Source organism: Saccostrea cucullata, unplaced genomic scaffold, assembly GCF_032062105.1.
Source record: "Saccostrea cucullata isolate Sc308-1 unplaced genomic scaffold, CSIRO_AGI_Scuc_v1 ctg14, whole genome shotgun sequence".
Lineage (NCBI taxonomy): Eukaryota > Metazoa > Mollusca > Bivalvia > Ostreida > Ostreidae > Saccostrea > Saccostrea cuccullata.
The window spans coordinates 444,703-463,690 of NW_026941090.1; the positions used below are offsets into that span (position 1 = coordinate 444,703).

General features: G+C 34.1%; 4 protein-coding genes across 4 annotated transcripts; 3 read left to right on the forward strand and 1 right to left on the reverse strand.

The window, feature by feature from the left end:
- Positions 1–1,623: 1,623 nt before the first annotated feature.
- Positions 1,624–4,471, reverse strand: LOC134257119 (uncharacterized). Its single transcript, XM_062739760.1, has 4 exons — positions 4,305–4,471; positions 3,606–3,707; positions 2,495–2,585; positions 1,624–1,887 (listed from the first exon to the last, which is right to left on the reverse strand). The coding sequence occupies exons 1-4, from the start codon at positions 4,420–4,422 to the stop codon at positions 1,644–1,646; spliced, it is 555 nt and encodes a 184-aa protein (XP_062595744.1). The 5' UTR covers positions 4,423–4,471; the 3' UTR covers positions 1,624–1,643.
- Positions 4,472–4,628: 157 nt separating this feature from the next.
- Positions 4,629–10,282, forward strand: LOC134257152 (uncharacterized). The gene is made up of 6 exons (XM_062739793.1): positions 4,629–4,870; positions 6,337–6,487; positions 7,431–8,684; positions 8,790–8,940; positions 9,079–9,223; positions 9,330–10,282. Exons 2-6 carry the CDS (start codon positions 6,354–6,356, stop codon positions 10,280–10,282), a joined length of 2,637 nt encoding a protein of 878 aa, XP_062595777.1. The 5' UTR covers positions 4,629–4,870; positions 6,337–6,353.
- A 2,214-nt stretch (positions 10,283–12,496) lies between these two features.
- LOC134257086 (uncharacterized) lies at positions 12,497–16,201 on the forward strand. Its single transcript, XM_062739729.1, has 4 exons — positions 12,497–12,575; positions 13,159–13,274; positions 13,554–13,654; positions 15,985–16,201. The coding sequence occupies exons 1-4, from the start codon at positions 12,497–12,499 to the stop codon at positions 16,199–16,201; spliced, it is 513 nt and encodes a 170-aa protein (XP_062595713.1).
- A 427-nt stretch (positions 16,202–16,628) lies between these two features.
- LOC134257087 (uncharacterized) lies at positions 16,629–18,988 on the forward strand. Its single transcript, XM_062739730.1, has 4 exons — positions 16,629–17,943; positions 18,023–18,173; positions 18,298–18,442; positions 18,534–18,988. The coding sequence occupies exons 1-4, from the start codon at positions 16,802–16,804 to the stop codon at positions 18,986–18,988; spliced, it is 1,893 nt and encodes a 630-aa protein (XP_062595714.1). The 5' UTR covers positions 16,629–16,801.

Genomic DNA, 18,988 nt, shown 5'->3' on the forward strand with positions numbered 1-18,988 from the left:
GTGTAAGGGGGGGGGCTCTATTAATTATATTAAAAATTCATGAATTCTTTGAAAAAAACTTCTCTGCTCCTGGGTATTAAGCAGTTGAACTACCTATATAGTTATAAACAAGGACCCTAGTCTTCCAGAATTGTGAATTTCAAGGCCCCAGGGTCAGGGGTACTATAGAGGGGGGGGGGGCTGTACTTATAGACTGAAAATGAATGAATTGTTTGAAATCTGCTCCTTGGTATTAATCAAATATTTTGAAAAGCAAGGATGCCTTTCAAAAATTGTGCAATGTGTGGATCTACTAAAGGTCAGGGGTTCAACTTACAGTGTACTGATTATGCTGAATATTACAAATGCCTTGCCTATGGGTTTTAAGTAACCAAACTAAGCAACCTAAGTGTATAGTTTGATTCAAAGATGCCTCAATTAGCATCTGGCTTAAAACATGGATCAAATTCAATCACTATGCATATCAGGTACCTAAGACCTATGTCTTGTAAATTAAGATTTTAAGCACATCAACCACTGTTTTGCACATGATCACTGATATTAAGCATTCTGTCACAAAAGTTAAAAATTTTTTCCGAGTTTTATATTTCTTTCCATGTGAGTTAATTTCTATAACAAGAACAGGTACATGTAATTTGTCAGAAATGGTCATAACTCGGCAACGGAATGGGTGGATATTAACATCCTTTCCAAAAATAAGCATGGCGACCATTAAAACACAAATCTTCTGTCTCAGGGGAGACCTTTATTCAAGGTGGATAGAGAATGGGTGCATCCTTTTTATCATATCTAATATGTTTTTAAAATCAGGTATTTAATACTTATATCATTGTTCAAATATTCAACTATTTTTCAAAGTGTAAATTGGAGGTCTTTGATAGCAAATTGCTTAATTAAAAACACATATCTTTTCAAATTTGCTTTCACTGGGCAAGATGACAAGTATCATTTTTAACCATCAGCCTTCCTTCACTAAAACGATTAATCCAATCATTAATTTAATTTATAGGAACTCATTTATCTCAATAAACTGTATACAAATTATTATATGATACTGTAGAGGGATTTCTAAGATATTACAATAAATTGTACAACTGAGACAACATTTTTCATCACAATTAAGTGACCTAAATAGTGACGTCATTTTCACATTGTGACGTCACAAACAAGGAGAGAAACTTTATTCAGCATATGCTATTTATAGACCTTGTGTATGGCTATGTGTGTACCGAATTTCATTCTAATCTGAATTGTGGTTTTGTAGATATAGAGATAGTTTGCGAACTTTTTGATCACCCCTCGTAAGTTCCTACATGTACCTAAAAATCAAAAGGGGATAACAGTGCACTGTTTGATGTCTATCATGCAGTAGGTTCTCAAGATATTGATTGGACAACACATGGTCTAACCAACAACCTATGATTGGAAGGTACAAACCTTTCAAAAGGGCATACAGTGTAAAGTTTGTCTTTAGTGTCAATTATATGACCATTGATTCTACTGAAATTGACATGTTACACTGATACACTGACAATGACAAAGTCCATGTTACCCATATTTAAAATTATTTAGTTATGTTGAGATAAGAGCACAGAAGTATATTAAATGACTTTAATTGATGCATGTATTTCATAATATTTTATTCATGACCTAAATAAATTTCTAAATCTTCCAAACATGGTAGTGTCCTGTATATTTCCAAGCTGCGCTTCATCCTGTTCTTTTTGTCGCTGTTTTTCTTCCTTCATTTTCTTCCTCTCTTCCAGTCTTCTTTTCATGGCTTCATTTTTTTCATGATAAGTGTCAAATCTTCCTGTTAAACGATAATGCCTCCTTCTTTGGAGATAAATCTCTTTGCACTCATCTTGAAATGTTGGATCACTATTCCTTGAAAAGAAAATGATTTTAAGAAATGAGTTTCATCCATGTTTCCAACGTGCTTACAATAAGGTTATTTCACAGTTTGCATCATAATGAAAGAACTGTACTAGAATACAAAGGAAGACAACTGTAGGTAAATACAAGTCCTCATGATTTTAAGTACATATACTAATTTATCAAAGATGAAATGATCGAGCCATGCATGGTTTAAAAATGGTAAAGGAAAGAGCCTCGTCAACTTCTTGTGCATACTTTTTTTTATCAATGTAGTGCATGTACATGGTGTGTAAAACTATATTGTATCAATTAGTTTAACACAGGGGCCTGTTCAACAAAGCGAATGTTCGCGAGCGCTTGCCAAATTTCTTATACCTCCAGTAGAAATGTTTGTGAGTGCTTGCTTTTTTGAACAAGCCTCAGGTGTAAAATTCATTATTGTTGATCATTCATCTTCATTCTATTCTGTGATTCTGTGATGTACTATCTTGTAATGAAACTGGTGTAAAGCATTTCGTATGCCATTTTCAAAATTATTTTAATATGATTATCAGATTTCATTGGAGCCCAAGAAGACACAAACTAAGAAACCTCTATATACTATTTAGATACTTACAGATCTGTTAAACATTGATTGTATTTTTTGCTCTGTGTCCTGCATCTCCATGGAAACAATACATAATGTTCATCTGAGCATGCCATAAAATCTGAAAAGTTCATATGTATTAATTTGGTAATACTGGTGTATCACTGCATGAATGCATCTAATCATCCAAAGGACTTATCATCCATATTTATATTAAATACACATTTAAAAAATATTATAGAAAAATATACCATACTTTAAAAATTCAGGACTAATGTACATTTCGTGAATTAAATAATCTTCATGACAATAACAATTTTAGGTTTGCTGAGTATATATGGACATAAATTTATCCAAAATTAAATGCGGGTATGTTTAAAATTCAACAATAAAAAGAATATTTTCATTTAATCGTAGAAATAGCAACACAGGGCTCTACATTAACTTTTTTCCCTACTTGTCCATTCGGACAAGTGACCAAGATATTTACTTGTCCGAACTTCAACTTCACTTGTCCGAAAAAAATTTCATTGAATGTCTTATTCTGTCAACTTGAAAACTATTACATAAATGAAAAAAAAAATAAACGTGCTTAATTTATTAGTCTTGTTATTGATAAAAAAGACAAACACATATAAAACAAAATTTTATCTACACAACCTGACCTGACAACAACATAATTGTTTGCAAGTGAATCTGTAATTCAATCAGATTTATTGCAACTTACATAGCGATTGATGCCAAGTTTACACTGCTTCCGTTTGTATTCGATAAACTTATCAATTAAATCAATAGTTGTTTTTTTTATTAATATTCAAAGACTTCTTTACATGAAAAATCACTTGTCCAATGGCATCATTCACTTGTCCGTAATTGTGAACAACATAACCAACTGACAACAATTGTATCAAATTATTTAAATCACCTTATAATGACAATATATTGACGCCATTTTTATAGCAAAATCTACTCTATTCAAACAAATTGAAATCTATGAATTAATTGCCTGTATCCGTGACAGCCCTAGACATAATCCGAATGTTCCTGGCATCATTCTCATGTGAACACATCAACTGAACCATATTTAAAAAGATATATTCCCAAAGAACCTCAAACATTGAAATCTATGATGCCTGTTTACCTAACAGTTCCTGCTCACAAATAATCTTTCCTCGTTCTCTCATTACATTTCCTACCAAGGTATCCTCTTCCACTTTGCGCAAAGTTCTATCCTCAGGATCACCTGAAATATTTATATTAACTGATATATATTAAAATCACATGAATTACATTAAATAATTATTTATGAATTACATTTTATACAACACACAACACAGAAGATTGTTCATATGAATGCAGAAATATTCTGGAAGGGGTTGCTTGTGCAAAGATTGAATAAATGGAGATTCTACATTACATTATTAAATGAACCTAGGTGGTAGATGTTTATGTTTTTTAAAATTAAATATTGGTTGTTTCTGAGAGAAAAATGGGGTTTTGTTTTACATATGTACATAATTTTAATTTCTAACTTTAAAAACCCTGTTATCCAAAGAAAAATGGGTTGGTTCTTCAGAATGAGAGACTTAAAACAACTAGGATCAAGTTGCTGGGGCAAAATTTGATTGAGTTTGTTTCTGAAGTGAGAAGGACAAAAACTTTAAGCAACAACTTCAAATAATATTAGAGAAAGTAGTTATAGTTCACAATCAGAACATGCTACCAATCTCAAACAATCCAATCTCAAGCATGCTGCACGTTCAAGTTCATTACAAATTCGTTACACAACCTTTTGATTTGGTCATTTTTGAAGCAACCCTTTTTCCAATTTAAAAATTACCTAGTCCTTTAGGACCCCCTGCCATATGATGTGGTAAAACTGTTTTGATTTTGCGAACATTTTCCTGTGTAGGGTTTTCTGTACTATTTGTCTGCTCCGCCGATTCAGGTGTGCTCATGTTGACATTTATTCTACTTTCATTTTCGAAGGTTGTTTCACTTTTTCTATCCCCTATATCATTGTTAAAAATGTTTACAAAACAGTCTGTGAAAAATTGCCAACATATAAACTTTATTTTGCTTAATAATTTTGTTTGGCTTTTCATCCTCGAACTATACTGTAAAAATACATCATTTTTATTTTTATTAATGAGGTAAGGGGCTTTCCCCTTCTGGGCATCGTTGTACTTTGCCTACCATGGACAATCTTTTACAGTAAATCTTACAAAGTATTCAACAAATGTGGCGTGAAAAACCGGTTGTCGGATTTAACTAAATACTGTACTACGTGACTTCCATTCATTTGTGTAACAGTTAGGCTATGGAAAATCATAAGTATCCCGCCGGGGCCCCACTTTCCCCTCATAAACAAATGGACAAGGTGTAATGGACAAGTCTTGAGGAAAGGTCAGTATTCATGTCTTTACTGAAATTACGAAAAGTTACACGATTATATAATAAAACATTATCTTTTTAAAGTATAAGACATGTTCTTTATTTATTCCCATTACTTTGTTTTCGGTGTAATTAACTAACATGTGTATCTTATAATTATTAGCATGAATAGCTTCGAATCATCATCATGATCATGATTACAGAAGCTTTCCGTTAGACATACCGCATTGACGTACGTAGCAGGATTGAAAACAGCTTTCAAAACATAAGCAATAAAGAAAAAGAGCGGCATGTTAGGTTATACTGAATTGGCCTTTCCCATGGGGATGCGTGTATCACTGCCTATATTTTTAATAACTTGTCAAAAAGTTATGTAATTCACAATATAATAATATTATTTTAAGTATATATACATGTATATATAAGATGGTGATGAAATGAAAACAAATGATCTTGTGAAAGGAGTTTTCCGATTAAAAATATTTTTCCAACAGCCCCACCAGATAAAATGTTTTCTGTTGTTGAATATATCAGAAACATGAAGCCTTTTGTCAAATTTGCAACTTTTCCATTGAAATATATGATAAATATAGATTATAGGCCTAATACCATGTTAATTATTTTCCTTGAAATTTTAAAATAGGTGTACTTTATATAAAAAGTAATGTTAAATGCCATCCAATATAAATTTTTGGGCAATCAAAGCCACAGGTACCTGACGTTACTTAATTTTCTTTTAATAAAAAAAATATACCCCCTACCTAATATAATAAACTTATTAGGTAGGATATTAACGTCAGGTGCCTGTGATCAAAGCACCTCTGACTTTGAAGAGTCATGTCACACCCTTAGATCTTAATCTCTGTGCAAACTTTATGAGTTTCTCATTTATGAAATATAAAAACAAACATCCTCCGGTCCTCGTGAAATTTAAATTCCTGGTAAGCTTCAAACAATTTTTGGAAATCTACATTGATTTTCAGCCCGTATCATTGACCTTGTTCCAAAAACTTTTTTTGAAGAAAAAGACGACGATACCTTTTTTTCTGGATTTACACAACATTGACCTTAGTGTCAAGTATATATGTCCTTTTTATGCGTTACAATCTCGACACTTCGTTATGCTTTAATTACTTTTGCCCTATTTGTTATTTGACTCTGTCTTAAAGTCAAGATACACCCTCGAAAAGTTTGTTTCTTCTGTTGCTACCCCTCTTAGTTTTTCTCAAAAGTTACAGGGATATTTAATTAATTAAGGCAAAAGTTTGACCACACACAGTATCCTCTCCTCGCAATCTTCAATCCCATGTAAGTGACAGAATAAAGGGCATTACAGTGATTACACGATCTTGTTTACAAACATTCCTTAAAATGTAGCAAAGTGCATGTTTAGATGAAAATCTGATAGACTAAGTTGATCATTGATAAAATATTCGTTCAACACTTGAACAAAAGTCATATCAATGATTTTATTATAGGAGGTGAGATCGCCATTATGACGGACATTGAGAATTACGAATTCTCCGTGGACTTCCAGACAGCAGCCACCAAGGAACTGGGCTTCCTTAAAACAATAGACGAATACCCTTCTCTGTATGGAGGGCCTGTACTCAAATACGCCATATTCAGGTACCGCAATTATTATGTTCTTAATTTTTCTTAATATGTACGACTCAGCGTTTTATGTGTCCGTCAGTATATAAGACAATTTAATATTTATTATATACATGTCTCACCTTTGTGGTCAAAAGGGGAGGCGGTCACGTGTTTGTGTATTTAAATGAGATTTTTAAACGATAAGTTGTTTTTTTGATGCTGCGGAAATAAAGAACCACATTAACTTACTAAAAGGATTTTTTTTTTCATATTAATGTATTAATTTTAAAAAAATGGTATATGTAAAATATTATTGACCTGTACTATGCAGCAATGCTTCATTGATGGAAAAGCCTTGGCTATCTTTCAAACACCTTCAAAAACCCTTCCTAACTAGTTTAGTATTAAAATATTGCATAAGGAAAGTGGTTCTCATAAGAAATCAAGAGTGGAAAAATTATTAAGTGGTTGTAAAATTGACAGTTTCAGAAACCCATTATTTAAGGAATTATCTATGTTTCCAACTCACTAGTTGATGTCAGGGGCATCAACTAATAGTTGGATTCCTTTCTACAGTTTGAAACAAAATTGTGAATTAATATTTTAAAAATGTACAAATTTTAAACTATCGTTGATGTCCCAGGCATTTCAATTTCAAGTAATGCCCACTGACAAAATTAATAAATTTTAAAAATGTACAAATTTTGAAATGCATATTGACATTCTGGTAGGATGATTAAAAAAAAAACTCTTCCAACTTTCAAAACTTTATCACAGAGAAATAAATCGAAATGGAAATAAATTATGATTGAAATAAAACCTTGATAAAGTGCAAAGAATCCCTCAAACAATTTAAGGAATTTTGAATCCTACTGTCGATTGCTATAAACGGAATAATACACGTACACGTAGTGTTGACGTAGACAGGGAATTGAAATTATATTACACTGTATTAACTCGTGAATCCTTAATGTAGGTATGAGACGTTGTGGCTGCCATTCGCTGCGGAACATAAGGATCTAACTTTGACTGCCCCGCTAGACATCGCATGGGTGTGGCATTGTCATTTACTAGCTCCCGTAATGTACGTCAGCGACTGTCTGCGGACCTGTAATACGGAAGTCAACCATAGCCTTACACCAACTGTAGACGCCGCGGGTACAGAACAGTTATGGTCAAAGAAATACCCGGATGTTAATTTTAATGTGAATCTCGTCGAAACGGGAATCAAACCACCTTCATACGAATCTCGCATCCAGTACGACTTGGAAGCCGCAGCAGAAAGACAGCAAATGTTCTACTATCAAGTCTCCTTACCTCATTATACTGATGAAAAGTTTCTTCAAAATGCTATAACGCGTTACAAGCAATTTCTAACATTAAAGCGGCTAAATCCAGAATCTTTCGTTGTCCCATGCTATGATGTGGACTTGATTTGGCATTCACATCAAGTTCACCCAGTTGGTTATAAGAAAGATACAGAAACTCTTCTAGGAAAACTGTTCAATCACGATGATTCTGTCAATGATAGAAAAGAAGGATCAAAACTCGTCATCTCTGATCGGGAGACACGAACGTTATGGCGCGAAGCATTTGGAACGAACTTTTCAGAATTCGGTGCCATGTACAGAGGTAAACCACCGAGAGGTCATCTGTTTTCTGTTTCCAGTAATGTCATAGAGCAGCACTGTTCCAAACATTTAGAATTTCAATTGAACAAAGCAGAAATTATAGACTATACGTCGGCTTTGAAAGTTCATCAACTGAAACTGAATGCAGTATTTAGAAACGGGGTAGATATAGAACTTTTGAAGCTAAAGAAGCCTGTACAGGGAGTATGGAACACAACCTCCCACAAGATACCAATGTATGATATCGACACAGAGATGGTTGAATCCATCAGTGTGGAGCTTTTCAAATATGGCGCGCTAGGAAAACTTGGAAGTAAAACTTTAGTGGGAAGCGGCAGAGTAACTTGCAGAGAAATGTTGCAAGATTGTAAAAAGCGTTCATCAGATGTATCTTCGATTGTACGTTTATCTAATGGAGAATCTATTGAACTACACCACACAATCAAGATTACAGAATCGAGAGACTGTGCTTTAAAGTTGGAGGCCGGGAACTTTGAGATGGCGATCATTCCCGAACACAATGAAGATCTCTGGGGACCTATGCCTTTACCGCGCCTCCCTGAAGGAGTTGACAACAGTTGTTCTGTGGCAAATCACAGGTAAGGTGAAAGAAAATTAAAAAAAAAAATGTTATGTAGCCTGCATAGTTTCGTTAATCTACTAGTATTCTAATATACCCTCTGAAATTGTATTTTTTCCCTTAGAATACGAAACGCAGATGGAGAAGTAATGTTCACAGCTCGCGTTATACACAGTTTGCCACTGATGACGTCAGTGGTACACGTGTACTATCATGATAAGTTGAATGTCGTCTGCCATTTGATAGGACCTGACACTTTACCAACGCCAACACAGGTGTGATGAAATAATATAATAATTTTTTACATGAATTTTATCTCTCTAAACTTAAGCAAATGTAAGATCTACTGATATTTCCTTTCGATACTGCAAAATAAGAAATTAAAAAAAATAACTTTCCTTGTTTTGCAATAGGTTCAGTCATCTGATGAAAATTCCCCAATTACTCTCTCACCACAAAAAGGAGAACGTGCTATGATAATAAAGAATAACGAAGGAGACTGGGCAATATTAGTTGGACGCTGGACAGGGGTCAGGAAGGGTGTTCCAGGGAGAAGAGGTAGTTCTATAGCTTAACATGAACACATTTGTCTTTAGATTCTAGAAATTAGAGGTTGGGGTTAGTTTTAAACTTCAGCGCTCAGTCTGAGTTTTCTCTATTTTAGCTACCAAACACCAAACAGGCAGAGCACCAATACGAGGTAGTCCAGGCCACTTAGAGGTCACGATGTATAGACTACCTACAGGGGAACGTTCGGTAGTTGAACTTGACAGTGAACAGTTCCGTTACTATGACTTCACAGTCAAATTTCACGGTTTTGAGGCAGATTTTTCCAAATGTACAGTCAAAATTTCTCCAACAGATGGAGCTGAAAATCTTGCGCTGGTATTTTGTATCAGTGTTTTACAAGTACTTTGTCAACCAAGACCACCAGATTGGGAACCAGTCAAAGAAACTACCTCAGAAATGCCTGCGTATGTTAGCAAGAAGAAAGAATTTCCGGTAGACAAACTAGCATTGGTAATGGCCTTTGGATTTCAAATATGTTCACCATCAAATCATCTTCTAAGAAAGCACTTTAAGAAAAAGAAAGAAGATAAGGAGCATGTGGCGCCTGTTTATGCTGGTGGCACCGTCAGTGAGCCAATGCATGATACACCTGTCATTGAGCCAGATGTTTATGATGATGATGATGGAAATGACGATGATCAAGAAGTTGACCAATGGGAGGCAGCAATGTTTTGTTGTAAAGACGAGGATTTTGAAAATATGTTGGCAGATGAAGATGGAGAAGATGGTGATGATGGGAATGTGGACAATGCTGACGGCGATCCAGGAGGATGTGGTGGTTGTGGTGGCTGTGGAGGGGGTGACGGGTATGGGGGAGAGGAGAGTGGTGGCGGCTGGGGTGGGGACACTGGAGGATACGGTGGGGATAATGATGATGGTGGTGGTGGTGGTGGGTGGGGTGGAGATACAGGAGGAGATGATGGAGGTGGTGGATGGGGAGGTGACACTGGGGGCGGCGGTGATGGGGGTGGTGGTGATTCAGGGGGTGGCGGCGGTGGGGGAGATGGTGGAGGTTGTGGTGGTGGATGTGGTGGTTGTGGGGGTTGAAGTTAGACATCATATTGTTTATAAAGAAGATTTAAACGGTGTATAATTGGCAAAATTTGTTTTCCATTTTAATGAAAAAAAAAAAGATTTGTTTACTGTGTGAAAGGGATAAATGCCTTTATTATTAGATATCTTCACAATTTATTTATGCTTTGGGCATTGATAAGGAATTAAAGAATTGTAATTGAAACTTGCAGCAGCTAAAAATACGAAAACCTTTTTTGGAACTCCATTACATTGTTTCCAGTTTCTTTTTGATATATTTTTGGAAGAAAGACACAATTATAAGAGTTGAAAATGGCTTCATTGCATTACCGGAGATTTACAATTTAGTCGATTACCATAACCAAAAATTGTAAAAGAACATACGATTTCATGAAAGAAAATTCGAAATGAAGCATTCTGATCGGAATGCCCATTATTACAAAGATGTATCTCCCAGAAAGCAAATAGCCGTTAGGTTAGGGGAGAGTTTCTTCAGAAACAGACAACTTATATTATGATTCGAGGCTATGAGCAGAAGAAATGAAATCTAGAACGAAGCGTGGGTTGAGGATGAAAAGGTTCGTCGCTGTTTTAGGAAACACAGTAACAATGTTTACAGATCCTTGTAATGTCTGCAGTTTCTTTCCACTTTAAGCCACTTGTTTTATACTTTCGTTTTTAGCCACATGTACATCTCTTCAGTAACTGAGTGATGTTTTTTTATGTTGAAGATTACATGATAATCCAATTTTATTTTTAAACAGTGAAATACATATCAAGACATTGCAGAACAGTTTTAATTTTTTTTAACGAGACACTGCTTTAATAGAACAGTTTTAATTTTTTTCATATATAAATTATTTCTAAAAAAGTGAGCGAAAGTGCATAAAATATTGTATTATTAGTCAATCTTTAGACAGGCGTCTTCAGAAATTGGTTCTAATTACAATTGATAACATCATTAGATTTTGAGAAGAGTTGATGGAAATATATTGGATGTAAATATATACTTACTAACTTTTGCTAATTATTAATTAAATTCTTTAAATTGTCCATTCGTAAAAACCTGTACATTTTCCCATGATGATTCGGAGAAGCGGTACATCCTTGTAAACAGAAGAGGAAAATGTTTCTGATATTTATACATGTATATATTGATTCCGAAATAATCTAATAAAAATATTCTGTAATGATATGAAAATACTTTACATTTGATTAGAAATTGTTTTAGTTGTGCAATATTGATTCATTTTCGGTAATGCAAATACTAGTATCTTGTTTATTGAATATTAGGATAGATCTGAATTTGATGTTCATTGTTTAAGATATCTGTAAGTAAAGGAACATGTGTAATATAATGTTTTTTACCATAAATGTTTATACAAATTATACTCTGTTGCTGGTGCTATGGGTATATACGTGTAGTTTTAAAGAACAATATTTGTTTATTATGAACAGATTATTTTGTTTTCATTGTATTATTTATTTTGTAGTTTATGTCCTTATAACTGTGATTAAAAATTTCCTTGAGAATATTAATGGATATACGTGTATACATGCATATTTACATATTGATTCTAGAACAACAAACATATATTTACTTTTTTGATTTTGTTTGTATATTAGAGTGTACATGTACTGGTATATTAATATTATAGTTTTTAGCAGTTTCATATGTTATTATTAATTTTTTTTCTTACATGTAGTTCGTCCATGTATATGTGTTGTATTATCTACAATAAATTTTAAACACAGTCCTTTAAGGTATGACAAGTTTTATTTTTTGAAAAAAAAGTCAGACTTTCCATATATTGGGTAAGTAGTGTTAACAAGTGAGCATGCATTATGTAAAAAAAAAAAAAAAACTGAAGTTATGTATTCAAAATTCCCAGGATCCAAACTATATAGTAAATTAATGAATTGAGAAGGACGGTTTAATTGCGATCCTGTTGTTTTCCTTAATATTCCTGATACGTTTGTATAGATCTCCCATTGAAGCCTTACCTTCCAACCTCCATCACCACCCCTTCTGCCTGGGGTCATAATTTGACTTAAGATTAATATTTTCCAGCCGATTTTTGAGACGTATAAGCCCTTTAAGTTTTTCAAGATGTAATTGAATATTTATGCTTTTTTTCTCCCCTTGAAAGAGAGCATTGCGCTTGAATTCAACAAACTCAAATTCCCTTCCCCAAGGTTTTTAAACAGACAGACAGCTAGATAGAAAAAATGGAGTGCATGGATGATGGACAAACCTCTATCAGGAAAGTTCACTGGAGACTGGCTGAGGCAGTGGCGTATATTCCATGTAGGCAAAAGGACTGTAGCCTACACATCATTTTGTCAAGGATAGAAATTTAGTTGAAAAAAGGGGAGTTGATAATAAATTTTGCCTACTAATATATTACTTTGTTGCAAAGGCCAAAAAAAGCATTCTTAGCAATCCGCTTTTTTAAAATTGCCTATCCCATGTAAATATTTTCAGTCGTGCTTTTAAAGCCGATATTAATGTGTTAAGTCTTATCAGACAATTTCAAAACCATCGACAGCAACAGGATAATTGAAATTGATAACTGGAAATATTTTTGGTTAGTAGGAAGTTAACGTATTGATCGTATTTCGATTACATGTATTTAGAAAGGAAGTTTCTATACTTTCTGAGCAATGTAAAAATAGCTAAAAGTTCTCAATTTTGTGAAGTGTTCTTCCTATCATGATATTGTCTATCCATACTGCGCCTCAGATTAAATCTGTGACTTCACACACTAGCCTACACATCAGGAGAAAGGAATATACACGAGCTAAAAAGGAATAACAATTTTCTTCTTTTTAGGTGTATGCGGATATATATCGGAATTCTTTTGGTTGATAGAGATATTTTCATTACGCAGTGGTACATCTTCCTAACCTCATTCATGACAACCACGAAGCAAGTCGTGCGTGCCTGGTGTCACAAATTAATATGATTTTTAGGATAATATGCAGATTTAAATTTATAAAAGATAAAGTAAGTATATCAAATATACACAATAGAAAAGGGGGAGCGTTAAATTTTCGTAAACGTTTAAAAATTATTCAGTCTGCTAAAAAAATAAACCAATTTTAAAATTCTTTTACGCTATTAACTAGGCTACTACTCTTAGGGGTTTTCCCTTCATGGAAATTTTGAAACTAGGTCTTTTAAAAAACAATCTGTGAAAAGCAAAAAGTCTTCTATGACAAAATAACGCATTTATGAAAAAAAAAAATTTAAAAAAATATTGTGCATTATAAATATTTGTTTCAGATACACGATGGTATTATATATGGACGTTCCACCACAAGGCAGTCTTGGTCCACATATACCCTTACAAACAAAAGGTGTAAATGGACAAGTCATGAAGACAAGTCAGTGATTTAAGAAATGAATGTAATATTTTTTTCTTTGATCGATGTATCAAAGAAAAAAAATATTACATTCATTTCTTATCATTTAATTATGACTTTAAATTGATAAAATGAAAGTTTCTTTCACTTTTCAAATTAAATTTATGCATCAAAAACAGTGCGCACGAATACATCGCCATAACGTTAACGTTGCTGAAAATTCTATACCATGCTTTTCAAATATTGTCGTGTGATTACCAACAGTCTCCGAAATAATTTACAGTTCTTTAACACAAAAAACTTACCTGTTGTGTTATGTATATTTTCTCCGGTAAGTTATCTAGTTCAAAAATATAACAGTTCTAGGTCACAGAAACTTTGGATTTCATTTGCGCATCTTTTCATCTGAATTTCAAACTGAATATACGAGTATATCACAACATGTCAATGTTGTAAAACCTGAAAGAGTCTGCCGCCGATAGTTCAAGATTAAAGAATTCCGTCCTCAATATTCATAGTGTCCTCGATCATTCGTTTCCCATGATTTAACAGATTTACGGTTTTCCCCGCTTTGGTAGCATAATAAAACATTTTTTCAGAGTTCTGTTGTTTCATACCAGACATCTAAAAGTCAAACATTTAAGCAAAGTATGCCGATTAAACAATTTCCTTGACCAAGAGTTACTTACATACTGGAGGTTAATTATTCCTTCATTGTTCAACCAATTTAAAATTTTTATATTTGCTATTTTGAATTAGAAATCATTATTTTCCTGAAGTATATAAATTTTTGGAAGCCTCCTTTATTTAAAAAAAATTATTTGGTAAAGATTTTCCACCAAATATTTCTACTATATTTTCTTAAACTTGGTAAGACAAAGAGGGAAAATCACTGAGTCGACCTCCAATATGGCGGCCAACGGGAGGTAACTTTCGCTAAATTCAGGCCTATCGAAAACTATCTATTGTCGTCATGCAGACGATTTCATTTGTTTTAGCAAAGGGGAATAATTCAAAATGAAAAAACGAAAGTAGAAAGTAAGTCAGGAACGTAACGGACAGGTTCCGAAATTCAGGAAAATATTTATAAAAGCAAAAGTATTTAATTAGGCCTATTCCTTCAAAAAGTAATCCGGAAGCGGGAATATACATGTAAAAAAGTATGCTTAGTGCAAGCGAACTCTAGATTTTATTGATGCAGTTATCAAAAGAATTTTTTATCCAATCAGAATCAAGTATTTTATAGAAATTAAATGATTCTAGTATCTTGAAGTAGTACAAAGATAAATCATACAATTATTATTCCGTGTTCGAAAAGAAACAGCATCATATACTTTCTTTTTGTGGGTTAGATCACGTCTTTGTGTACAATGTAAACTTTCAATACAAAAAATGTTCATCCTGATCGGCATTCTATACGAAAGCTTTAAAAAATGAATATGGAATGTCAATTGATTTTTGTCGAATATAAGGTCGTGTTTTGTAGGGTTATGCTTAATAATTAAACACAATGTGGCAATTTCCTTACAGTTAAATAGCTGTTAAAAAGGATACCTGTTATTCGTTAAATAATTATTATGCAGCCATAAAACCCTACCATAGATAGTTAATATTCTTTGTATTTTTAAGTTAGCTTCCAATGTCTTTAAGATACATGTAAAAAAAATTATGTATACTGATTGAAAATGCAGCAGTGAAATAAAGAAGATGGGCGGATAAGGCGGGCAGAATGCCTATAGCATCAGATATTAAGAAATCACATTTGGTATGTAAATTGAGTATATAAATTTACATCTCATTATTGAAATTTATGAAATTATGAGGAAAAAAAAAACATTTTCTGAGAAAAAATAAATCTCTTTAAAAATTTCATTCATAAAAATATTCCATTTGACCCCGGCAATAAAATACCGAAGTATCAGACTGACTAACGCGCTAACCACTAAGCTACATGGCTCTTGTGAATCAGTGGCATTTAAATCATGTTTGTGATATGACCATTGACTTAATGGACTTGAAGTATTTGTTGCGAATGTTTTGTCATAAAAGTGTATTTTTAAGGTCTTCCCTCCATTTTTTTGTAAACCAAAAAATATATAAATTATCGCAAACTTTTAGGATTATCCTTCGTGGCACATTGAAAAAAATTGTTAAAGTATGAAAAAATGATCGTTTTTGTTCTTTTAAGTCAGTGTATGCTTTTTCATAGGCAAATATTTTCAGTTTTTGTGAGATTTTTGTAAATAATAGAGATTTTACATTAAGTATACTTTAATATACGATGAGATATGACATAAAATTTGGATGTAATGTCTGATATTTCTTATAGCCCATCTTCTTTTTAATCATAGGCGAAAGATTGCCATTATGTCGGACATTGAGAATTACGAATTCTCCGTGGACTTCCAGACAGCAGCCACCAAGGAACTGGGCTTCCTTAAAACAATAGACGAATATCCTTCTCTGTATGGAGGTCCCGCCCTCAAATACGCCATTTTCAGCAGATTTGCAAAAAGTCTTTTGTTTTTGTCCTATGATAATGCTTCTCCTTCGTGGCTGATATGTTAATAAAGCTTGTTAAGAGAAGTCACGGTGGCTTGTCTACCTGAATGTTGATATTCTAGTAGGTCCATATGAATACTGCATGATTCAACTGCCAGCATTTGCAAAAAATAACTTGTTTGAATAAGCCACAGAGCAAATTAATATTTTATTGCGATCAACTTTATGTTGAATATATAATTATATTGATTAACAAATATATCTCAATTCAGCACTATAAGACGAATTTCCAATGTTCACCTATAAATGGTACATATTGTGTTTGATAATGCCCTTCAAACAGTTAAACGATCGATTTCGTTCCACACACTACGGACAGATTGTCAAAATGTCGGACGACTGAAGCGAGTAAATTTATTTATTGCTAGTATTTTTTTTTATTTAGAAAATTAGTTTATTAGGCTAAATTCCTTTGATGGAAAGTGTACACAAACTGAAGATAATTTGTTTCGATTAATTTGGTAGATACTAGTACCGATATTTTAAATTCAACTTTCTAGGTATGAGACATTGTGGTTGCCATTCGCTGCAGAACATAAGGATCTGACTCTGACTGCCCCGCTAGACATTGCATGGGTGTGGCATTGTCATTTACTAGCCCCCGAAATGTACGTCAGCGACTGTCTGCGGACATGTAATACGGAAGTCAACCATAGCCTTACACCAACTATAGACGCCGCGGGTACAGAACAATTATGGTCAAAGAAATACCCGGATGTTAATTTCAATGTGAATCTCGTCGAAACGGGAATCAAATTACCTTCATACGAATCTCGCATCCAGTACGACTTGGAAGCCGCAGCAGAAAGACAGCAAATGTTCTACTATCAAGTCTCCTTACCTCATTATACTGATGAAAAATTTCTTCAAAATGCTATAAAGCGGTACAAGCAATTTCTAACATTAAAACGGCTAAATCCAGAATCTTTTGTTGTTCCATGCTATGATGTGGACTTAATTTGGCATTCACATCAAGTTCACCCGGCTGGTTATAAGAAAGACACAGAAACCCTTCTAGGAAAACTGTTTAATCACGATGACTCTGTCAATGACAGAAGAGAAGGATCAAAACTCGTTGTCTCTGACCGGGAGACACGAACGTTATGGCGCGAAGCATTTGGAACGAACTTTTCAGAATTCGGTGCAATGTACAGAGGTAAACCATCGAAAGGCCATTTGTTTACTGTTCCCAGTGAAATCATTGAGCAGCACTGTTCCAAACATTTAGAACTTCAATTGAACAAAGCAGAAATTTTAGACTATACACCGTCTTTGAAAGATCATCAACTGATACTAAGTGCATTGTTCAGTAATGGAGTAGCTAAAGAACTTATAACACTGAAGGAACATGTCCAAGGAGTATGGAACACATTCTCCCACAAAATACCAATGTGTGATATCGACACAGAAAAGGTGGAATCCATCAGTGTGGAGCTTTTTAAGTACGGTGCCCTTGGAATATTAGGAACTTTAGTGGGAAGCGGAAGAATAACGTGTAAAGAATTAATAAAGAATTGTAAAAACTTCTCATCAGACGTGTCTTCGACTGTACGTTTATCTAATGGAGAATCCATTGTTCTACACCACACAATCAAGATTACAGAATCTAGAGACTGTTCTTTGATGTTGGAAGCGGGAAATTTTGAGACGGCGATCATTCCCGAAAATAACGAAGATCCCTGGGGACTCATTCCTTTTCCGCGCCTCCCTGAAGGAGTTGACAACAGTTGTTATGTGGCAAATCACAGGTATTATAAACGTCCATAACTAAAGGTACTCTGATTATACTCCTCTGAAAATTTATAATTAAAATCTTTTTCCCCTCAGAATACGAAACACAGACGGAGAAGTGATGTTCACAGCACGCGAAATACACAGTTTGTCACTGATGACGTCAGTAGTTCACGTGTTTTATCTCGATAAGCTGAGTGTCATCTGTCATATGATAGGTCCTGACACTCTACCAACTCCATCTCAGGTTTAAAAAATAACTTTTTTAACATTAATGCAATCAGTGTCTTCAAAATAACCGAAAACGTTGCAAATATTTTGTGACAAAAGCCAAAAGCAATCTTGATATTTTTTTTACGAAATTACAATAGGTTCAGTCTTCTAATGAGAATCCCCCAATTACTCTCTCACCACAAGAAGGAGAACGAGCTATGATAATAAAGAATAACGAAGGAGACTGGGCTATATTAGTTGGACGCTGGACAGGGGTCAGGAAGGGTGAACCAGGAGTAATAGGTAAATTGTAAAGCAAAATAATTTTGTCATATTTTTTTCTTCAGAGGGTGATATATATAACTTGAGTACAATGGACTTTTTTGTATTTTAGCCACCAAACAAAATGCAGGTAGAACAGCTACAGGAAGCCCAGGTCACCTAGAGGTTATGATGTATACATTGCCTACAGTTGGGAAGCGTTCGAAAATGGTTTTTTACAATGAACAGTTGAGTTATGACTTCAAAGTCAAACCTGAGAGTTTTATAGCTGATTTTTCAAAATGTACTTTAAACATTTCTCCAAAAGATAGTGCTGAAAATATTGCACTAGTATTTTGCATCAATATTTTACAAGCACTTTGTAAACCACTCGGAAATGGTGATGTAGGGATTTTAGAAACCACGTACGGCGATCAAAATAAATGGGATGATCTGCCTTTTAAAGAAAAACTTGGGAGGAGCTGGGACAAGGCTGAATGGGGCGTAGAAGATGGGGACGGCGATGGAGGGGGAGATGGAGGGGACGGGGGAGGGTGTGGTGGGGGATGTGGAGGGTGTGGGAGTTGA

What these genes read in the sequence shown, in the direction of transcription:
- LOC134257086 (XM_062739729.1), top strand. Translation starts at nt 12,497, where the DNA reads ATGGAGTGCATGGATGATGGACAAACCTCTATCAGGAAAGTTCACTGG. An exon ending in GGCAGTGGCGTATATTCCAT is followed by an intron (nt 12,576 to 13,158) that starts GTAGGCAAAAGG and finishes TTCATTACGCAG; the next exon opens with TGGTACATCTTCCTAACCTC. An exon ending in TTAAATTTATAAAAGATAAA is followed by an intron (nt 13,275 to 13,553) that starts GTAAGTATATCA and finishes TATTTGTTTCAG; the next exon opens with ATACACGATGGTATTATATA.
- LOC134257152 (XM_062739793.1), top strand. Translation starts at nt 6,354, where the DNA reads ATGACGGACATTGAGAATTACGAATTCTCCGTGGACTTCCAGACAGCA. An exon ending in TGTTCTGTGGCAAATCACAG is followed by an intron (nt 8,685 to 8,789) that starts GTAAGGTGAAAG and finishes TTTTTCCCTTAG; the next exon opens with AATACGAAACGCAGATGGAG. An exon ending in CTTTACCAACGCCAACACAG is followed by an intron (nt 8,941 to 9,078) that starts GTGTGATGAAAT and finishes GTTTTGCAATAG; the next exon opens with GTTCAGTCATCTGATGAAAA.
- LOC134257087 (XM_062739730.1), top strand. Translation starts at nt 16,802, where the DNA reads ATGTACGTCAGCGACTGTCTGCGGACATGTAATACGGAAGTCAACCAT. An exon ending in TGTTATGTGGCAAATCACAG is followed by an intron (nt 17,944 to 18,022) that starts GTATTATAAACG and finishes TTTTCCCCTCAG; the next exon opens with AATACGAAACACAGACGGAG. An exon ending in CTCTACCAACTCCATCTCAG is followed by an intron (nt 18,174 to 18,297) that starts GTTTAAAAAATA and finishes AAATTACAATAG; the next exon opens with GTTCAGTCTTCTAATGAGAA.
- LOC134257119 (XM_062739760.1), bottom strand. Translation starts at nt 4,422, where the DNA reads ATGAGCACACCTGAATCGGCGGAGCAGACAAATAGTACAGAAAACCCT. An exon ending in TTGTGAGCAGGAACTGTTAG is followed by an intron (nt 2,586 to 3,605) that starts GTAAACAGGCAT and finishes TGAACTTTTCAG; the next exon opens with ATTTTATGGCATGCTCAGAT. An exon ending in AATCAATGTTTAACAGATCT is followed by an intron (nt 1,888 to 2,494) that starts GTAAGTATCTAA and finishes TTTCTTTTCAAG; the next exon opens with GAATAGTGATCCAACATTTC.